Source organism: Elaeis guineensis, chromosome 8, assembly GCF_000442705.2.
Source record: "Elaeis guineensis isolate ETL-2024a chromosome 8, EG11, whole genome shotgun sequence".
NCBI lineage: Eukaryota > Viridiplantae > Streptophyta > Magnoliopsida > Arecales > Arecaceae > Elaeis > Elaeis guineensis.
Window position 1 is genome coordinate 10388964 of NC_026000.2, and position 21651 is coordinate 10410614.

Sequence of the window (21651 nt, forward strand, 5' to 3'; positions counted from 1 at the left end):
GTGCGAATGAAGTATATTTCTGCGGAAAAAGCCTCTCATTGTGGGTCTTCCAAATTGTCCAAGCTGTATAAGCTCCAAGATATCTCAAATTCTTCTCTACCGGGGGCCCGGGTGTCTGAGAATCCAATTTTCCAGACCCAGCAAAGGATTAGCATGGCAAGAGACCGCGGTCATGACAGTTTAGACTGCTAATTTAGTAACCAAGTTTTAAACTACGTAACCCCAGCATCACGTGATTTCCTCACTCCCTGTCTACAAGCTCCCTTCCAAATCTTCCTACATTCCCATTTTCTCTCTCTATCCCAGAACTCTAAAAAAAAATTAGATCAAGAGAGAGGAGAGGGAGCAAGAACTGCATGAGCCACGCCAGGCACAACTCTCTCTCTTGTCTTTTTCGCTTTCCTTTTCCCGTTGAGGGGGTCCACTTCGGAGCGCCACGAGAATAAGAGAAAAAAGGAAATCAAGGACAAAGGTGAAAGCTTTGATGGTTTGTTCTTCTTCTTGCTTCCCATCATCTTGAGGGCCATATCAAATCACTTCACTCGGATGGGTTGGACCCTCTGAGCTCTCTTTATCTCTTTCTAATCCTCTTTGATTCCTTTTTTTGGAGTCCTCAGTCCTCTGGAGAAGAGGAGGAGGGAATGGAGGAGACGAAGAAAGGAGTTGCTGGGCTCCTTCTCCTGATGGTTTTTCTCCATGGGTTTTGCCCTGTTTCTGCTGCTTCTCCAGCAAGTGAATATCCCTTTCTTGCTCTGTTTCACCCTTCCACTCTTGTCTCGCTCTCAAATCTTTGTTTGCTTCTTTTGTAGAGATGGTGAGTGGGGTTATGTCCAATGCGGCGTCTGTTCTCTTGAAGCGGCTGTGGTCGCTTAAGTCCACCCCAAAAACAGGTACGTTTCTTTGATTTCTAGGAGTTCCTTTTTCCTTTTTCGCTTTCTTCGGTGCAATGTGAGGGTCGGGGTTGATTTTGATCGGATCTTGCAGCGATTGCTGGCCGTCCGACGATGAAGTTTGAGAGTGGCTACACCGTTGAGACGGTGTTCGACGGGAGCAAGCTTGGGATCGAGCCCTACTCTGTGGAGGTGACCCAGGGTGGGGAGCTTCTGGTTTTGGATTCTGTGAACAGTAACATCTACAAGATTTCGTTGCCACTGTCGAGATGTGAGTGGGTCTCAACTCTCAAATTGTCTGGAATGCTGTCCTGATCTGAGTAATTTCTGTTGGAGTGTTTGTTATGTGGTGAATTTTGGTCTGTCCTTTCGAATTTTATGGAAGAATCTTTTTAGCTTAATGTAGTGATGTTGATTTGTTGGTGACTTTTGGACTCAACATTACGTCATTCTGTCTTATAGCGGTATGTAATATGTTTCTGTGCAAACCCCATTGGATTTGGCTGAGATTTTCTGGTTCTTTTTTGTTATTTTTTCCCCCTTTGCCTTATGCTTCTTTTTTTTTTCTTTTCCCAGTTTATGGATCTTAATTCCAATTTTACGCCTGAAATGACCTAATAAATGCTTCAATCTCACTTTCACATTGTATTCTGGTTAAGTTTGTTATTAGAAATTCAAAAATTTCAGAGATAGTTGCAGTTTTTTCCCCCTCTATTATTCATTATTTAAACGCTTTATCTTCTCATCTGCTAAATGGTCAAGATTTTAAGTATATTGTCTGTTGTTTATGTTTCCTTTTTTATTTAAAAGAAAATTCTCATAGCACTTCTGGATATATCTACTGTAGCTGATAATGTGGATTTTCCTTTTCTGCTAGGCATTCTTTTCCTTTTTTTTTTTTTTTGTGACTATTTTAAAGCTCAAATTGGATGACATCTAATGATGCATAGTGTTGCAAAGAACATTGTCTATCTACTGAGCTATGGGTTGGAACCTTGGTCAAATTAAACACATTCAAATAAATGTTTTATCTTAAAACTTTTCTTAAAATATGGTGCTTCTGTTAATGCATAGTTTTATGCTGGAAAGAAAACTCTCTGAACTCCACATTCTTGTTTGACTCCAATTTTTTGGTCAAGTTTCCGAAATTCTTGTTTTTTTTTTTTGATTTCTCATTTACAAGTTTCTGTTGTGACCCTATTAATTTCCTGTTTAATAATTTGGGGAACTGCAGACAGCAGACCAAAACTCATTGCTGGTTCACCGGAAGGGTATGCTGGTCATGTTGATGGGAAGCCACGTGAAGCTAAGATGAACCATCCAATGGGATTTACAGTGGATGATAGAGGGAATATATATGTTGCAGACACCATGAACATGGTAATCAGGAAAATTAGTGATACAGGTAGGTTGAAGTACTTGAAAGTTAAATCATGTCCCATTAAAATTGTTTTTAGTTTTTACAAGTTCTGTTTTCTTTCTGTCCTGAAATCCAGCTTGTATTTTTAGTTATGAATATCTGTAAATATGCACTCATTTGCTCTACTCCTATCTTCTAAAAAAAAAAAAATCTTAAGCTGAAAGTGTTGATTAGCTAACAGCTTTATCCATAGCTTTACCATTGTAGGTTTTGGTTCGGGCATAGAGTAGGCATAAAGCTTGGAATAAGCCTTATGCTTGCCGAGCAGCATTTGGGAAGGAGGCATAACCAAGGAATAATTATGCTGGTCAAACTTGCTTGTGAGTTATGACGGTCATAACTATTCCAAGAGAGAGCTGTGATAAGCTATTCATTGTCACAAAGGCTCCTTTATGCCTACTGTTTACTTTTTTATGGATACAAAATCATCATTCAAAAGTTACTCTAGAATGGTGCCTTTTGCTATTCAAAAGTGGAGCCAAACAAAATTGGCATAATTCATCGCATAACTATTCCCATAGGCATGACTTCTACTATTCCTATTTTTCTTATCCTCCAACAAGATGCAGCCTATATTTCTGTATCTATGGGATACTCCCCATTTATTAGGATAAGATAGTTGCATAAGTACACCTTGCTGCATGCTAGAACTAACAACTGTGCTAATATAAGGGAGTTAGGATATGTGTGCACACGCATATCGCCGACGGGGAACCCCATTTGAGAAATTATATTGATTTATCTTGTTAGCAACTCTGTGACCTGTCCAGTGATTTGTTGTAATCACATTAGGTATTCTTAACATTCTTGAAGAATAAGTCTGTCAGGGTTAATAAAAATGCCTGCCAGCATATGCAATAGGGCAACCCATGGACACTGTAATGCCTTACCAGCACACATGTTAGCATGGGATCGACTGTGTGACAATGGCATGCAGCCATGCCAGTGCATGTCAAGTATGCTGAGGAATGGCAAGGTATGATGTGGTATATACCATGGCAATGCTAGGCTGGCATGCCATGGTCATATGATACCTCAATTCTTGATGCTGAGACTTAGCATTATAGAATCAAACTACATCGAACCAATTTTCTCTTTGTATTTTATGGACAGAATCGAAAAGGCTCCCCCTGGGAGGCATCCTTTGCTATAACAATAGAGGATTATGCAGATAATTCATTAAGGAGAGCTTGTTTTCACTCAACTGATCATGAAAGGACCAAAAAGATTCCCATTAAGATTACCTGATTTGAAGTGCCAAGGGAATCATAAACTTGTGCATAAGAATCATAATCCTTTCTACATCATGCTCTTTTCTGATCAACTACCTTATAAAATTCTGAAGAAGGGTTAGGAGACTAATTTGAAAAATAAGCATGTAGGATAGATAATCAATCATGTGACATGTATGCTTGGGCAACGCATAAGGCCAGTCTTATCTCATGATTCTTTGTTTCTTCATTGTGTTGCTTATTGTGGACTTCCTGAGTTGCAAATGCTACTAATTCATGTAGAGCATAAGATTGGCTCACTATATGAGGCGAACAAGTAGATGCTTTGCCTCGATTTAGTCTTCTAGGACAACTAAGTTTCTAGTTTGATACATTAGTTTAAGCTTAATGGATTCCACCAAGGCATTAATGGATGGAGACTCACCTTAACAAGTCACCAATAGAACAAAGTATGATGACCATAAAGGGAAATCACCCATGCAGCATTTAGCAGCGTCAAGCAAAATTAATATGTACAAGAAGTTTTAAGAGACAGGTAGAGAAGCGGCTTTAACTTTCCATCAAAATTCTGGAAAATAAAGGGGGCAAATTAGCTGACCAAATTGTGATAGTGGTGACAATGTTCACATGGATATGTTGTGAAAGGAGGAAGTACAAAGTTTTAAAAGCAATCTTCTAAGATGACCTAGTGAAAGGGTATGGTGGATTTAGTTTGAAATTACAGTGTATGTATATATATGTGCATATATGGATGGAGAAATTTACATTTTGGCAGAGTTGGCCTCAGATAGGAAGCAAGGCTGAAGCAGGTTCCATGGAGCTGAACTAAAAAAAAAAGGGATAAAGTTTGCATATATTTATGTTTATCATAAAGACATAAGGTTTATAATTACAATGTGTTTGTTGAAAATGTATTGAGTTGTTTCCTTAGATATGTGTTGTTGCAAGGCTCCGAAGGAAGAACAGCGAGATTGGTCCTGGACCGAGCTAGAGAGCTGTAAAGGATTGAGTTGGTGAAGACCACGAAGGATCCTGCAAAAGAAGTCCTAAAACTGTGGGATACCCTCCAGTTTAGGACCCTCCGATACTTAAGTCAGCCGGGGCCTCGAGAACAAATAGTGAAAATAGAGAATTGAAAGAGTAATTTTGAATGGAGAGGAGTCAGATTCCCTTCGGTGGGGAATTGGAAAGAGTTCAGTAAAGTCTGGGCTCTATGAGTTATTACTTACCTTGTGGAAAGTATTCTGTCCCTCTTTATATAGAAGGGATTTGTTTAGATCATTAGGCCATTAGGAGAGTTTGTTAGGTCGTTAGAAATCTATTAGGCCGTTAGTTTGTTATAATGGAATAGCTAGCTGTATAGAGATCGTAGGTTGTTCATCCATGTGGTGATTAACTGTAGTATAGCTAGAAGACAGTTATTGTAGAGTTGGACGACAGCTGTAATAGAGCTGTAGAGTAACTGTCTTTGTTCTGAATCAGATCGGTCCTGAACCGATGTCCATTATGGCAAAAGCTGAGTTGATCACAATACTCAATTAATGATTAAATCAGATCAATTTAGGTCGGTGCATAACCGATCTGTGGGTTGACCAGATCGGCATTCCATCGATCTAACCAAAAAGCTGACTCGATTAATATGATTTTCAAATGATTATTTCTGATTTTGCCACGTGGCCAGAGGTCGGTTAACTGTACCAACAATACGAAATTAGTTAAAGTACTAAATAGATCTTTTATAAGAATTCATGGATCATTGGGTAGTCTTGCAAGAACAGGCATTCATGAGGTAATGTTCTTTTGGAAATGTAAGAACCAAGCAGTCAGAGCATTTTGTGTTTTTCATTAACAGTGATATAACCATCTTTGATTGTATATCGCAAATTTTGTATCTTTAGGGTGCTTGCTGTTATTGTGTCAAACTTAACCTTCTTTTGTTGTGTTTTTGAAACATACAGGACTGAGACATGTTTGTTTTTACTGGTAAAGAAAATCACATTAATCTTTTTAGTTAAGGTTTTCAATCCCATGGGACAAAAATGTCCTGATTTCTCCATGGAACAGGTGCCCCAATGTCCCATTTTGTCCTAGCAACAGTCCCAGTCATACATCCCGATGGATATCTTCTATCTTTCTTCCTTTCTTCCTTTCTTTTTTTCTTTTTTCTTTTTTTCCTTTCTTCCTTCCTTTTCTTTCTTTTTCTCCATCTTCTTTTCTTTTCTTTCTTTTTTTCTTTCCTTTTTTTCTCCCTTTCTTTTTTTCATATTTCTTCATATTTCTTTTTATTTTTTTTCTTTTCTTCATCTTTCCTTCCTTTCTTTCTTGCTTCTTTCTTTATTCTTTTTCTCTCCTTGTATGGATGGATTTCGGAGTCCTAAGCTCGTCCAGGTCCCGTTTTCTCATAGGAATAGGATGGGACGGCTTGGACGCTCTCTGTTTTGTTAGGATGTAAAATCTTGTCTTGAGTCCTTTAAGAATGAGAATAGAGATATCTCGATTAAAGTCCAAGTGAGGGCAAGCCTCGAATTTAGGTCATGGTACCAACCTCCAAAGCAAGATTTGCGATACTAGTTGATATTGTGCCATACTGGGCATACGGCACCATATCGGTATGCAGTCTTGTGCCGTACCGATGCTTGATACGTCTCATCATCTTGTACCATATCATATACCGACATTATAATAAGATGGTACCAGTATGGAGTCTGGTATCGAGACAGCAGACCTTGCTTTACAAAGTTTTACCAACTGCATTAGTTGGCACCCTCGCTTGAAAGTTAATACTTCACTTCTGTATGGTCAGAAGAGCTGGTTTTTATTGTGCATATGATTAGGGTGCATTTCAAGAAAATTCATATACAAGATTTTTGCCGTTTTCCTTTGGTTGTATAAAAACCACAGAAAATTTCACAGCTAGGATGAAGTTTAGTGCTTGTACTTTGCCATGACTGACATCCATATGATCATGTCATTTTGAATGTATCGTTGCTTTGCTTTTATGTATACATACAAGCTCACTCATGTGTCCATATCTGTTCAATATGGGTGCCTGAATCACATTACATGCACATGATGCATTGTAATACAGCATACTTCTAAATCAAGGCGACCTGGTATTTCAAGTTTATCTTTAATTGGTGGGTCCATTTTCTTGATATTCAAGCAGTCATTAAGGTTCCTGTATTATTCATCTAGTCCTTGTTTTATTATTTCTATGTTATAATAATTTTTTTTGGTAAATGGTAATACATTCTTCCATGCACTTCATTGAAACTATTTCCTAAATTGAACATCACTTTGTTTCTATAAATCAAAAAAAAAAAAGGATCACATTCTAACTATGGGTTGCATTTTCGTTATTGTTAGGTGTTACAACCATTGCCGGGGGGAAGTGGAATAGAGGAGGGCATATTGATGGGCCAAGTGAAGATGCAAAATTTTCTACTGATTTTGAAGTGGTTTACGTTGGTAGTAGCTGCTCTCTTCTGGTCATAGACAGGGGAAACCAGGCAATTCGGGAGATACAGCTCAATTTTGATGACTGTGCCTACCAATATGAAACTGGCTTTCCTTTAGGTACATGATATGATCATATTATCAATTGTTTTATTTTTGTTCTACTTTCTTCAGAGTATGTTATTTATTTACTTATTATTTTGTTTTTTAAACTGGATCTTTGACTACCAGATCTGAATTTCCATTGCAGGAATTGCAGTCCTTCTTGCTGCTGGTTTCTTTGGTTACATGCTTGCGTTGCTTCAACGTCAAGTAGGAGCTATTGTCTCTTCCAAAGATGTGAGTACATGATAATGATTTGCCTTGTACTGTGAATGAGTTTTTTTTTGATAGAATACTTAAGAGTCAATCTGTGTAGTTAGTCTTTCTAAAAGGTAAAACTACATAGTTATTTAAAGCCAAAGCCAGTACCTTCCTTGCAGCCAGTTTGCTTCATCTTGAAAACAGCCCAGTCTTGATTAAAGCAAAACCTACCTATTGGACCATGTTGCGTAAATTATCCATACTAAGCTAAACAAATTTTTGCAATAAAAAAGAATTCTCAACATAAAACTGTTCAAATTCTGAATTTTGGGACTTTTCTTGTTGTATCCTTCTTGTTACTCTCATTGTTCATTTTTATTTGCATTCTTTCCTGTGCGCTGTTTTGCTGAAAATGTCTATTATACATATTTCCGTGTCTGAATAAATTTATCAATTTTTGAAACTTATTATTGAAAACAAAATGTAAAACATTGTTCATCGCTCTATTTGTATGTTGAAGAGTGGTGGATGACTGACCTTTGCGAAACTTATAGAATATAATCAAAGACAGCTTTGGAGCCACCTTGGATGCTCAAACCAAAGAAGGTGATTCATTTAATGTCCTCTTGGGCAAGCTGGTCCTGGAGCTTTCAACAATCTTGTGGTTTTCTAAATGTCCATTTCAATTTCTAGTGAGATGGCAGATCACTTATTCTGGATCAATAAAACTAGGCTAAAACATCTAGCTTACTGGTGCTTATTATCTATTATCAAGTCTTTTTGCTGTACCTGCAACAGTTTTTGTCTTATTGAAAGTATGATTATCTTCCAGGAACCTCAAATGCCGATGAAGAAAGCAATGATGCCTCCATACCAGAAGCCGTTTAGACCATCAGTCAGACCACCACTTATCCCACCTGAGGATGAGTCAGACAAGCAAGAAGATGTGGAAGAAGGCCTCTTCACCTCAGTTGGAAAGTTCCTTTCTGGAGCCAAGTCATCTATAACATTGATCTTTGGGGCAATGTTCTCAAGTTTCAGAAGAAAAAAACCAGCCAACCAATATCAAGAGCAGCAGCAGCAGCAGCAACGAAGGCCAAACAGTTGGCCGGTGCAGGAGAGCTTTGTGATCCGAGATGAAGATGGGCCGCCTCCTCCAGTGGAGACAAGGACACCCACCCCCCGTAAAACCTATGCTTTCATGTCAAAAGAACCAGAAAAGATCCACCATCTCCGGCAGGGAAGAGCTTATTTTAGTGGCTGGGATGGGGAGCTCCAAAAGCAGCAGCAGATGCAGCAGCAGCAGCACCTTCAACAGCACAGGCAATACTCTTTGGGCCCGCAAACTTACTATGAGCAGAGCTGTGAAACAACCAATGAAATTGTGTTTGGAGCTGTCCAGGAGTCAGATAGCAAGCGCAGGACGGTCGAGATTAAGGCTCTGAATTATGGGGATTCTATCTATGATCAGTTTGGCATGCGCAGCTGGAATAATTACATGCGTTACAGAAATAACTATTAGATGACCTGAGACTTTTCTTCTTGCAGGTTGAATTTTCTCTACCTGTGGTGTCAGTTGGCCTTGCCTGCTATATTTCATTTCTATAAAAGTGCATAGGTCAAGATTTGTGAAATGAATGATCAAATGGAAGTTTGGAAGAGCTTTATGCTGAGGTTGTCAAGGGAACTTAAGTCCTAAATATATCTTGTTTATATTTGTTGTTCAACACTCCGCCCTTTCTAATCATATTAGTTGTACTTTGGGTTCCGTCTGTATGATTTACTCAAACTGTTGACGATTGTCATTATCTATGCAATCTTCGTTATTAAATTTTGATATACATGACTGTTGTGGATGGGGTTGTTGCATTCTATATTTGATAGTTTTTGTTTAGGGGTTTGGGGGCCGGTGGACATGCCCTCTGGTTTTTAAATGTGCATCATGAGCATCGGTGGCAAAAGCATGGGGTTTTCTTTACAGTTCGTGTTTAGTATCTTGGCTTGACAAGTATCATGGTTCCATATTGATTAATAAAAAAGGTGCCACATGGGTTTATTAACTTGGGCCGCTCCTCTGTCTAACAACTTTAAGCTTTTAGGCTGCAAGTGCATGATAAGTGATATTAAAGCTAGATCCATTATAACCTTCACTACTCATTAGTCATGTGGATCTCTTATCGGGGGTTATTAGGGTCGTGGAGGGTCCGGTAGGATTGAGTAGGACCCAGGATATGGATGGGTTCCCTGGGTACCCCCATCTTGAGTAGGAGTCAATCATGTGATTGGGTGGGAGGGATTGTCATGGTTTTATAATTAATGAAAAAAATGTTGTATGGATTTATTGGTTTGAGTCAGTCTTTTGTCCAAAAGGTTAAGATTTTGGGCTAGGAGTTTATGACACCAGGCAGCCCCATCTCATGAACAGTTCTTCTTCTATAGATTTTTATGGGAAGCCAAACTTCTTGGTAATTCTGATGCAGATGTTATAGTTTTGGCCCTCCTTGGATTCTTCTGCAACTCAACCTGTTGGAAAGTAGGTTGTATTTTCTTAATTAGATACTCTAATTAGGAATGGTAAAGATGGCTATGGGCTATAACATTTTCTTGTAAAAGAAAAAATTATTATATATAATGTGGACTACTCTATCCCATATATCAATGAAATAAAAAAAAATCCTATTTTATTTTTTTCCTCCCATATATTCCTTCTCCTTTTTCAATTTAGTATCAGAGCTATGTTCTGATCCAATCCATCATCTCTTCATCATCCCGCCATCCACATGATCACCCCGTTTCTCCTCTTCCCTCCTTCACCCAGTCTCCTCTTCCCGATCTCCTCTTCTCCCGCATGATCACCCCGTTTCCCCTTTTCCCATTTTCTTTTCTTCTTCTCCGCTAACATTCTTTATCTCCGCAACACCACCGCCCTCCTCTTTTCTGGCTTCGTCGTCCGTGCCACAACTCTTCTGATCCGTGCCGCATCTGTTTTCTACTCGGCCATCGCCGTCCACCATTCCGTTCGATTCGCACTCGATGTCTGCACGACCACCATCGTTCGTCGTCCTGTTCGATTCGTGCCCGCTATTTGCAAGGCCACTGCCATCCACTGTCTTGTTCGATTCATGCGACACCCACTGTCTGCACGATCCCGCCTCCTATCCTCTCTGGCCCTCCCACCGTTGCAGCCCTCTTGGTCAGCCGATGGATTTCCGACGCCTAACCCCCTGCGCCTCCTACCCTCTCTGGCCCTCCCGTCGCTGTAGCCCTGTCGGTCAGCCGATGGACTTCATCCGTGAGCCACGGTCAGCCCCTTCTTTCCTTTTATAGTTGCTTTTCTTTTCCAAATAAAAAGAGGAGGAAAAAAAAAGAAAAAAGTGAGGTGGTGATTCTTTTTTGAGTTCATTTGAAGATGTCATTCAGTTTCACTATGGAGGAGTTGGAGAAGGCAATAAGTGAGGTAGTGACTCGTGTCTCTACCTCTTGATCTGGGATGGATAATCCTTCTCTTCAAATCTATTCTGTTCGATTGGACGGACCCCTCACTTATCTTTTGTGGGCCAGAAATGTGCGGTTGTTCATCAAAACCCACAGTTTGGAGGGTTTTCTCACCGGGGCTAAACCGTAGCCACCAATGGGAGACACTGTTTTTGTGCAATGGGAGTCAGAGAATTCACTTGTGATGGTCTGGCTAATCAACTCCATAGTGTCCTCAGTTGCTCAGGGCATGTCGTTCTTTGAAAGTGCTCAAAAAATTTGAGAGGCTGCTGTCCAAACTTATTCCCAGCAGGATAACACAACCCAAGCTTTTGAGCTCAAACGTAAGATGCGTGCACTCAGGCAGGGTGAACTTTCTATCATCGCTTATATGATAAAACTTCAACGTTTATGGTCAGAGCTGAATTTTTATTACCCCTTCAAGGCCAGTTGTGCTAATGATGCTACTGAGTTCAAAAAATTTACAGATGAGGAGCGAATCTTTGATTTTCTTGCCGGCCTCAATGAAGAATTCGACCCCATTGGAGTTCAAATTTTGGGTTGAAGTTTTGATCTACCTTCTCTCAATCAGATCTTCTCATTAATTCTAAGTGAGAAAACTCATCGACGTGTGATGATTGCCTCCTCTGCTGATACAGCCCGTTCTGCGATGGTCGTTCAGCTACAATCACAACCACACGATAGAGATGATCGAGATATGCGGATATGCTCTTATTGCAATAAATTGGAGCACATCCGTGATACATGCTAGTAGTTACATAGTCGTCCTTCATCTGGCCAGGATCGTGGTAGAAGAGGTCGGCGAGGTGGTGGGCACTCTGGAGGAGCAATCGACCGTGGTCAGGCCAATTTTTCTGAGGTCCACGATGCTACTTCATCTATTTCAGCTTCTCTGTCTATCATGATTTCATTTGTTTTTACTACTCCATCTACTAATACTAAAGGTTCTTTGTCTATGGAGGAATTGCAGACCCTACGTCACATTCTGACCAGGCTGAACACTTCTTCTAGTAATACCTCTTCATCTGCTATGGGTTTGCTTAGTGATTCTTCCAGTCTTTCTTTCATTTTTCATTTTCGTTTTGCATAAACTAATTCTTATACTTCTGATAGTGATAGTACACTTACTGCCTTAGATACTTCTCAATATTGGATCCTAGACTCAAAAGCTACTAGTCACATGACTAGGGCTGGCAAAATATGACCCGACCCGCCAATCCGACCCATATTCGACCCACCATAAATAGGTTTGAATTTAGGCTAAACGGATTCGGATCATAAACGGATCGATCCATTTAACCCGTTTAATAATTGGATCGGATATGGATTTTAGATATCTGACTTATTTAACTTGTTTAATCCATTTAATATTTAGGTTGGGTTGAATCAGATAACTTATTTAACTTGTTTAACCTGTTTAATCTATTTCTGACCCATTTAACCCAATCTGTTTCATCTGTTTAACCTATTTAAGATCCGTTTAATCTGTTTAAAATCTGTTTAACCTGTTTCTGATCTATTTAACTTGATTCATTTAACATGTTTAGCCCGTTTAATCTGTTTAACATGTTTAACCTAATTTGATCTATTTAATAAACGGGTTAAACGGATTGGATCGGGTTACCTGTTTAATAAACATGTTAGGTTTAGGTTTAAATTTTTGACCCGTTTAATAAACAGGTCGGGTTTGGATTGACCATTTTCTAATCCGACCAGTTTATGACCCAACCCGTTTATGACCGACCCGATCCGTTTGCCACCCCTACACATGACAGGACAATCCAAATCATTCGTGTCATATTCACCTTGCTTTGGTCCGGATAAAGTACATATAGCTGATGGATTATTCTCCACTGTGTCAGGAAAAGGTTTTGTCAACTGTACACCGACCATGATATTGTCCTCAATTTTATATGTTTCTAATTTTTTTTACTAATCTCCTCTCTATAACCTCCATTACGACTGCTTAAAATTGTAAAGTAATATTTTTTTCTACCTATTGTATTCTCCAGGAGCTGACAATGGGAAAGACGATTGGGTATGGTAGAATGCATGACGGACTTTATTATTTGACTGGAAGAGGATAGAAAGATAATCTGATGACTGGCTTGGTTGTATCTTCTTTCGAGAATGTTGTGCATGAACTCCAATTACAATATTGTAGGTTTGGTCATCTTTCTTTCTCTGTGTTAGCAAGACTCATTCCTAGTTTATATAATATCTGTGACAAGTATAAATTGATTTGTGATGCATGTGAGTTTGCTAAACACACACAAACTATTTATCATATTTCTGGCACTCGAAGTATTAAGATCTTTGATGTTATTCACTCTGATGTATGGGGGCCATGTAGTACTGTTTCTTTTTTTGGACATTGATACTTCGTTATATTTATTGACTGTCATAGTAGAGTGACCTGGGTTTATCTACTACAAATGAAAGATAAGGTTCTCAGGTGCTTCAAGGAGTTCCGCAAGTTTGTAAATACTCAGTTTAATACCACAATCAAAACTTTAAGATCTGATAATGACACTGAGTACATGAATAGAGAGTTCCATGAGTATTTAGCTGCTCATAGTATTGTCCATCAAAACTATATGTGTCGATATACCTGCTCAGAATGATATTGCAGAATGTAAAAATCGATACTTATTGGAAGTAGCTCGATTTTTATCTTTCACTATGAGGGTTTCTAAGTTCTTTTGGGGTGAGGCGGTTCTTACTGTAGCCTATCTTATTAACCGGATGCCTCTTCGAGCTTTAGACTATCGTACGCCACTTGAGTGCCTATAAAGAGTATCTTCTTTTGTTATACCTCCTCGGATATTTGGATGTGTGTGCTTTATCCGAGATCATCAATCTATGATTGGTAAACTTGATCCTCGAGCTCTCAAGTGTATTTTTGTTGGCTATTCTGCTGCTCAGAAGGGATACAAATGCTATTATCCTTCCAAGCGGCGCATGTTGGTTAGTATGGATGTTACATTCCAAGAGTCTGAGGCATTCTTTAGCAGTGATCCTGTGGATGTACCCACCAATCAACCTACTATTGTATCTGACTTTCTCTTTTCTCTCGATATTTTGTCTGATTTCACCGATCGTGAGGGAGAGTCTGAGGAGCAGGAGTCTAGAGAGCAAGAACAATCAGATAGTAATTCTGCAGATAGTAATTCTGATCGACAGAGGGAGCAGCAGTCTTCTCCACATGTTACAGAGCCTGTTATAGAGACTGGTATGCATTCTCCTACTACTCAACAGTCTTCTTTAGAGTTCGCTCCGATATCTTCCTCCCCCAATAATAATGACGATAACATTCATTTAACTGATTTACATCTTCCTATTGCTCATAGAAAAGCTTCTCGTCTACATATTATTTCTCCTCGTTACCGTCATGATATTGCTGATTTTGCTTCCTATGAGTCTCTTTCACCTTCATATAGATCTTTTATTGCATCTCTGGTTTCATCTCTATTCCCTCGTACTGGAAGGATACTATGGCAGATCTAAAATGGAAGGAGGCAATGCTTGAGGAGATGAAGGCCTTGGCCAAGAACAATATATGGAAGCTTGTTTCATTACTTGCTGGAAAACAAGTTGTTGGCTGCAGATGGATTTTTATAATGAAACAAACTCCAGAAGAGACTGTTGATCGCTATAAAGCGTGATTGGTAGCAAAAGGTTATACTCAGACATATAGAATAGATTGTGATGAAACTTTTGCTCCAGTTGTAAAAATCAACTCTATGAGGACTCTTATTTCTTGTGCTGCTAATCTTGGCTGGAGCCTTTCTCAATTAGATATTAAGAACGCTTTTTTACATGAGGATATTCAGGAGGAGGTGTACATGAAAATTTCTCTAGGTATCTTTAGTGCTGCAACTGCTGGAAAGGTGTGTCAGCTGCATCGCTCATTTTATAGCTTGAAACAGTTATCTTGAGCTTGGTTTGATCGGTTTCAATGCACAGTATTAGAAATGGTTTATCAGCAAAGTAATACCGATCATACTATATTTTTTCAGCATAACAATGGGAAGGTTACAGTTTTAATAGTGTACGTTGATGATATAATTCTGATAGGTGATGATCTTCCAGAGATTGATCGTCTAAAGACTAATTTAGCTCAGTCATTTGAAGTCAAGGATCTTGGTCCTTTGAAATATTTTTTTAGGATTAAAGTTGCTAGATCATCTCATGGCATTTTTCTTTCTCAGCGAAGGTATGTGCTTGACTTACTGACAGAAACAGGTATATTGTATTGTAGACCTGCAGCTACTTCCATCGAGCAGAACCATCATCTCATGAAAAATGATGGTACTCCAGTTGATCGGGAAAGATATCAATGCCTAGTGGGATGACTGATTTATTTTTCTCATGCTCGTCCTGACATCACTTTTGTTGTTAGTATCGTGAGTCAGTATATACACAGTCCTCGTGAGAGATATCAGGAAGCTGCCTATCGGATTGTGCGTTATCTTAAAAGGTGTTTTGGATGTAGTCCTCTGTTTTCTCGTCATGGACACTTTAAGATCGAGGGGTATATTGATGCTGACTGAGCTGGAGCTCTGGATGATAGAAAGTCTATCTCAAATTATTGTACTTTCTTGGATGGTAATCTTATGACATGGCGCAGTAAGAAGCAGAATGTGGTTGCTCGTTCCAGTGCACAGGCTGAATATTGAGCCTTAGCTCAAGATGTCTGTGAAGTTATATGGTTAAAACAACTTCTGACTTAGTTGCATCTTTTTCGGTCTTCTCCTATATCTCTCTTCTGTGACAATAAGGCAGCCATTAATATTGCTAATAATCCTGTTCAGCATGATCGGACGAAACATATTGAGGTTGATCGATATTTTATTAAAGAAAAGCTAGATCAGCATGTTATCTGCCTTTCTTTTATCAAATTCTCTGAACAGCTAGCTGATATTTATACGAAAGGGTTTAGCACTTCAGTTTTTATATTTACCTGTAACAAGATGGGATTTCATGATATCTTCGCCCCATCTTGAGGGGGAGTGTTGGAAAGTAGGTTGCATTTTCCTAATTAGCTACTCTAACTAGGAATGATAAACGTGGCTATGGGCTATGATGTTTTCTTGTAAAAGAAAAGGTTATTGTATATAATGGGGACTACTCCACCCCATACATCCTTGAAATAAAAAAAATCTTATTCTATTTTTTTTTCTCCCGTATATCCCTTCTCTTTTTTCAACTCAACTTTTGTTAAATATTTAAATTTGAGACTGCGCATCATGTAGCCTAATATTCAAAGGAGTTACATCTCGTGCAGCCCGGGCACGACAAAGCGGTGCCAGTTTTGTTGGGTGAACTGCACATGAGTTTCACAGTGTCCAACATTCAATGAACCTCGCTTAAAATTGAGTTTCATGATCCCATGAAATCATGCAATTGAAGAGCACATATCCCAGCTCGATGCAAATAATACAGGATGAAGCTCACCTGAAAAATGAGTTCATAACATCTTGTATCCATAGAAAGAAAAGTTTGTTCTAGAGAGAGAAGCGAGACATTCAACAAGATATATTGGGAGAAAGAAAGACCATAAAAAAATATGGTGCACTGCAGGGAAAAAAAAAAAAAAAATCATATCATCGACAAAGGTAAGCCACAAGGAGACAAGGATTATTCCTAAGGTTCTGCTAATAACATTGCCCACATGTTAAGGAGTAACTGCAATGTCTGTCAAATCCAAAGCAGCAAGGTGTATGGAAATAAAATTTCCAAACCACAATCGCATCACTCCTAGTTCGGCAATCCACATGGTGACCAAAGCATAACGGTTCATATTCTTTAGATAAGTACCGTTGTGCAACTTTAAATCTAGGCAATAGTTGAAACACCGATGAACATAATCTATACGGACCGCCCATCAATTCCCCTTGGCCTCCTTTTAACCAGAGCACAACTGCAGAGTGAGGAACCCTCCATCTGCCCTTGTTCTTTGGCTCCAGAAGCAAAATCTGTTGAGTTGGTTCTTATCATGTCTTCTGTTTTCCCATGGCTCCCTTTTCAAGCATCTTTCATCTCATCTTCCTTTCTAGAGCAACCATTGACCTCCAAAACATCCATAGCCCTATAAAAACTGATCATATCCTTCAACTGATTAGCAAGAACTAGTGATTTTGTAATACCACTGCAGTTCCTCCCGTCTGATTCAAGCAATGGAACAGTTTCCCCAAACCAAACTCGAATTCCCAGACTCACATCATGAAACCAAGTAGACGGATAGCAGAGACTCAAATTAACAAGTTTAATCAAGAGCACATAGAGTATAGAGTTAGCAACTGCATTTTTGATACAGTGGCTGCCGGAGATGCGTTGCGATTCACTAATGCTTGGTTAAGAACTGAGCCTGTTGATCTCTGACTGGTTCAGTAATGCATCCATGTCCTGTTGATACTGTGGCTGTTTAATATTAGATACAAAGAGTGACACATTGCAGGTGAAAAACGGCCAAGTTATAAGCCCAAGAACTGAGCCTAAGAGCGCACACATGCAATCACATATACAGAGGTCACTCCCACCCTTTTAAATTAAGGATTATGGGCATTAACTGCTTCAGTTAAGAATTAAGACAACAAATTTATATCAATCAATAATTCCAAGGATTCTGAAGGATAGGCAATAACTCATCATCAGAGAAGCATGCAATCATGTGCATCCTGTAATTAAGTAGCATTATCATGGCCTCTCACTCTTGTATCACATAAATATTAGCGTGGTACATTTTCCTTTGTTAAAAGCAATGATGGTAAAAGAAGCATTAGAAACAATAAATTTCAGACTTTAACACTTATCGGCATAGTTTCTGTTGGTAACAGCCATAGATTCACTAATGAACATTACACAGATTGGTATTCATGTACAGAATCCTTTGGTTTTATTTCTATTGATCGAACCACACGATTTCCTTTATCAGAATCAGCAAGGCACATAATTTGGGAACATACACCAACTCAAAATCATCGGAAAAATATGCATTCTTAGCAGGCCCATCAGTATGCCCTGTTTCATTGGAGTAGCCTCCAGTAACTATGGTGGTCAAGCCTAAATTGGAACCATCAAGAAAAGGAGCTACGTATCAAGAATTTAGCATAATAGAAAAAGAGGCAACTATGTGACCTAGATAAACCTTCCTTCATTTCAACTCATACTCCATCTACGTACTCATCCCATTTATTTTATATAAACTTATACCCATCCATCAATTTTTTATAAATATCTGTATATAAATAAAAAATAAAACATAATATGATATTCAAATATCATAAACGATAAAATCAAATGTGACTTCAAATATATTATCATAATTCATAAATAAATTTAAAAATTATAAAATAGTTATAAAGTAATTAGATATAAAATTAGTTGAAATTTAACTGATAAGATGCTATAAGAACTACGCCACAGCTCAACACAAGCCTCCAAGAGTCCAAGTAAAGGCTTGGGCCTGGTCCAGGTCCAAGGTCTGGTCCGAATGCAGGAAAGGTCCAAGATGAATAACAAACCTGAGGTCGCATAGAAAACTCTATGCGATCATCAGCAAGATAGCTTTGTCCAAAATCGCCCACATGGCTACATCCGGCCGTGCCAACATTTCCAATGGACTGACTACTCAGACACCCGCATTGGCACCTCTCACGATCCGCTGGGACCCACAAGGGGATTTTGCCCTCGTGTCGGCGAATACGTGCGTTTTAGCCGTTTCAAGAACTGGCGTATCAAAGTATTTCTCCTCCTTTAGTCGCACCCCCTTCGGAGGACTCACGAGTTCACGACACCGCACTCTCGCGCAGATCCAATACACCGTTGTATTCCCCTTCCCCGCTCTCTCCCCGGTCTCAGATCCCTCGGCTCCCTTGCTCGGATCTCGAACGCTCACCTTGCGCCTCCTATCGAGACCTAGGTCTTCTGCTGCCCTTTCGATCGAGAACCGAGGGGACTCGCAGGAGACCTCAAGACGGACCTCGCCATGAATCCCTTCTCTTCCGGGACCCGGCTCAGGTAACCTCCGATCTTCCACTCCATTTCGATCGAACGTTTAGAAGCTCTTCTATTCGTGCTCTTTTTCTTGATTTCTTGCTTCTGCTTCGTTTGAAAGTAATTGCTTCGACTCGGATCACCCGCCTTTCGTTTCATTCAGCTGAATTTTATCTGTTTAAACGGAGAATCAAGAAATCCGTTCTGGTATAAAATTCTGACCAGGTGATCTGGCTCTTGCAGCCACATTAAGACAATCTTTGCGCTTTGATATTGGTGACTTTGTGAAGTTGCTTTTTGACGTCAGGTTAGATTTGTTCTGTGAATCAAGAATGAGGTAGCAGTCCAAGAACTGCTCTTAACTACAATGAAGGATCTGTTTAGTTCAGTTTTTAGGACCAGACTGCAAAATATCAAGAAAAGTCATTAGTGTATGAAATCGTGACTATTTGACCTGGTTCTTGCTGCCACATCGGTAAGATTGATGATCTTGCGCAGTAACTTTTTAACGTTAGGCTAGTCCGGTCCTTTGAAGTAAGCACAAGGTAGTGATCCAAGAATTGCTTTTGACTGTAACTCAAGGACTGATTTGAGTTTATTAGGAGGGAACCATAAAATACCAAGACGAGCTACTATCTGCAATTGTGACCGTGTGATCTGGTTCTATTAGTACAATCTTTCTTCTTTGCAGCTCGTGACCTTTTAAACTAGCTTTCTGTCATTAGCTTAGATTTGGTCTTTGAATCAAGAACGAGGTATTAATCCAAGAAATGCTTGTGCCTCCAGTTTAAGGACTGATTCTAATGTATATATCAGGAGAGGACCACAAAATATCAAGGACAGTCATTGCTGCATTGAATAGTGATAGTTTGATCTACTTCTTGCTGCCACATTGGTGCAACCTTTCTTTGTTGTAATTGCTGATCTTGTGAAGTAGCTTTTCAAGTTTAGATTAGTTTTGTCCTGCAAATCAAGAATGAGATATAAGTCCAAGAATTGCAGTTACATACAATTTAAGGACTGCTTTTAGCGTATGTATTATAAAGGCTCCATAAAATATTGAGAAAAATCGTTAGTGTATGGAACTTGGACTGTTTGATCTGGTTCTTGCTGCCACATCAGTACCATATTTCTTTTGGTGACTGGTAATCTTGTAAAGTTGCCTTTGAATCTTTGGTTAAATTTGTTCTTTCAACAAAGAACCACGTATTAATCCATGGATTGCCCTTAACCAGAATATAAAGACTGATTTTAGGAAATATATTAGGAGGTGACTATGAAATCTTAAGGAAAAGGGATTACCATCATGTACTATTCTAAAGATTTTGTCTGGTTTTGTTGGTCGGTTTGCTACCTACTTGTTTTCTAAAGATCTCGAGAGTCAACCTTCTGAACATCATTTAAAGGACATCAGCTAATTTCTAAATAAAAGTATGATAGTTAGATGGAGAACATTTTGATGTTAAATGTTTGCATGTTAGGTTATCTCAACTTTTTTATTGATGAAATTGGGATTTTAGGAGGGGCTATGCGTGGTCTTTCTTTTTTCCTTCTTTTCTTTTTCAATTTATTTACAGGGCTGTTTGTACACGAAGTCTTAGAAGATTCAAGTAGGTTGCCTAAGGATGAAGTGAAAACATGCAAGCCTATCTATTTAGGAAAATTATGTTAGATTGTCCTTGCCTTTTGTTTATTAAAGGATGATCCCAGGATCAGTGGATTGCAGTTAGGTTTCTCTTTTGTAAAACTAACAGATAATGATCTTTAATCAAGAAAGGATATGAATCACCTTGGTTGGTTGTGGTGCCTTTCATAAAACTAACAGCTAAAGGCCATTTTTCACTGTATATTGAAGATTTAAAATATTGAACTAAAGCTTTTAAGATGAAGCCCATTTTTCACCATACTTTCTAGTTTTAAGATTTTAAGTGGTTCCATGGGAATATAGTCATTGTCTTCATCCTGGACTCTGTCAGAACCTTTTCTTTCTTTTTTGTCTCCTTTGTTACCTATTTTAAAAATCAGATTCGTTTTTCAAATAAATAATTCAATTTTCTGTTGGCGTTACTAATCATCACATACTCTTAGTTGAGTTTGTTCTGAACGTGGTAGAAAGACTCTTCCATTAGGGTGGCAAACCTACTTCTGAATCTCCTTGGAAACTTGTCCATGCATTCTCTTCCTAAATGTTTTCTTACTAAAATTTTTTAAGGGACCTGCTTCCGCTTCACAGCATCTAACACATTTTTGGTAACTAAGATTCTAAATGATATTCCTTGAATTTAATATATGAAATATATTTAGGAACCAAAATGCACAAGTTGGCAGGGTAATTGATGAAGATAAGATTCTATGTTCAAACCTGACTGTTCTAACTTGTGATACGTTATTGAAAGAACACTAGCTTACTTGTAGAACATGGTTTAGAAGATCACAAAAAGAATGCTTTTATTATTGGATCATTGAAGATGATCAAGTCATTATCATATGCATCATTTGCAAATGGTACTCGTCTTTATATCCCTTAAGGTTTGTTAAAAGAAACCATCACTTGAAACCTTTTGGCAAATTCAAGTATCATAAGTCTGCTATTTAGAGATGTACAAAAATAATTCACTAAGGGTGAATAGAACTCTCATACTTGATTATTAGTTGATAACATTCTGTATAACCATTTTTCTTACTACAAACGTATTATTGGCTTCTAGTACAGGTGGTCTGTACAGCCATCCTTATCCTCCCCCTTCTTTTTGGTTGCCAATCTTCACAACCATTTGTTTTCTTCTTCTCGGTATAAATTCACACTCATATGCAGAGGAATGTGTGAAAAGTGGGAGTATGTTTGTTAATTCACATC

General features: G+C 38.7%; 3 protein-coding genes and 1 pseudogene across 9 annotated transcripts in view; 3 read left to right on the top strand and 1 right to left on the bottom strand.

The window, feature by feature from the left end:
- Positions 1 to 325: 325 nt before the first annotated feature.
- On the top strand, positions 326 to 9140 carry LOC105050321 (uncharacterized). Of its 4 annotated transcripts, none has more exons than XM_029266160.2 (8): positions 326 to 472; positions 618 to 732; positions 810 to 890; positions 985 to 1161; positions 2125 to 2295; positions 6909 to 7118; positions 7249 to 7337; positions 8134 to 9140. In XM_029266160.2, the coding sequence occupies exons 2-8, from the start codon at positions 642 to 644 to the stop codon at positions 8821 to 8823; spliced, it is 1509 nt and encodes a 502-aa protein (XP_029121993.1). In that variant the 5' UTR covers positions 326 to 472; positions 618 to 641; the 3' UTR covers positions 8824 to 9140. The 4 variants fall into 4 exon arrangements, with proteins under 4 accessions (XP_029121993.1, XP_029121992.1, XP_073098787.1 ...); XM_029266159.2 differs by having other exon boundaries at positions 359 to 487; XM_073242686.1 differs by having other exon boundaries at positions 369 to 472; positions 618 to 728.
- Positions 9141 to 13658: 4518 nt separating this feature from the next.
- LOC140851157 (uncharacterized) lies at positions 13659 to 15151 on the top strand. The gene is made up of 6 exons (XM_073242738.1): positions 13659 to 14028; positions 14147 to 14215; positions 14298 to 14389; positions 14630 to 14686; positions 14816 to 15012; positions 15058 to 15151. The coding sequence occupies exons 1-6, from the start codon at positions 13659 to 13661 to the stop codon at positions 15149 to 15151; spliced, it is 879 nt and encodes a 292-aa protein (XP_073098839.1).
- Positions 15152 to 16667: 1516 nt separating this feature from the next.
- LOC105050576 (uncharacterized) lies at positions 16668 to 17956 on the bottom strand (annotated as a pseudogene).
- A 604-nt stretch (positions 17957 to 18560) lies between these two features.
- LOC105050320 (AP-1 complex subunit gamma-2) overlaps positions 18561 to 21651 on the top strand; it is a 32579-nt gene continuing 29488 nt past the window's right edge. For 3 of the 4 annotated variants that reach the window (XR_833018.4, XM_029266158.2, XM_073261715.1), the window contains exon 1: positions 18561 to 18818. Coding sequence is in view for 3 of the 4 variants with exons in the window: in XM_029266158.2 (XP_029121991.1) it covers positions 18787 to 18818 (32 nt within the window). In the remaining variant the exon portion in view is untranslated. The remainder of the gene's footprint in view (positions 18819 to 21651) is intronic. The other variant, XM_010930286.2, reaches the window with a different exon arrangement.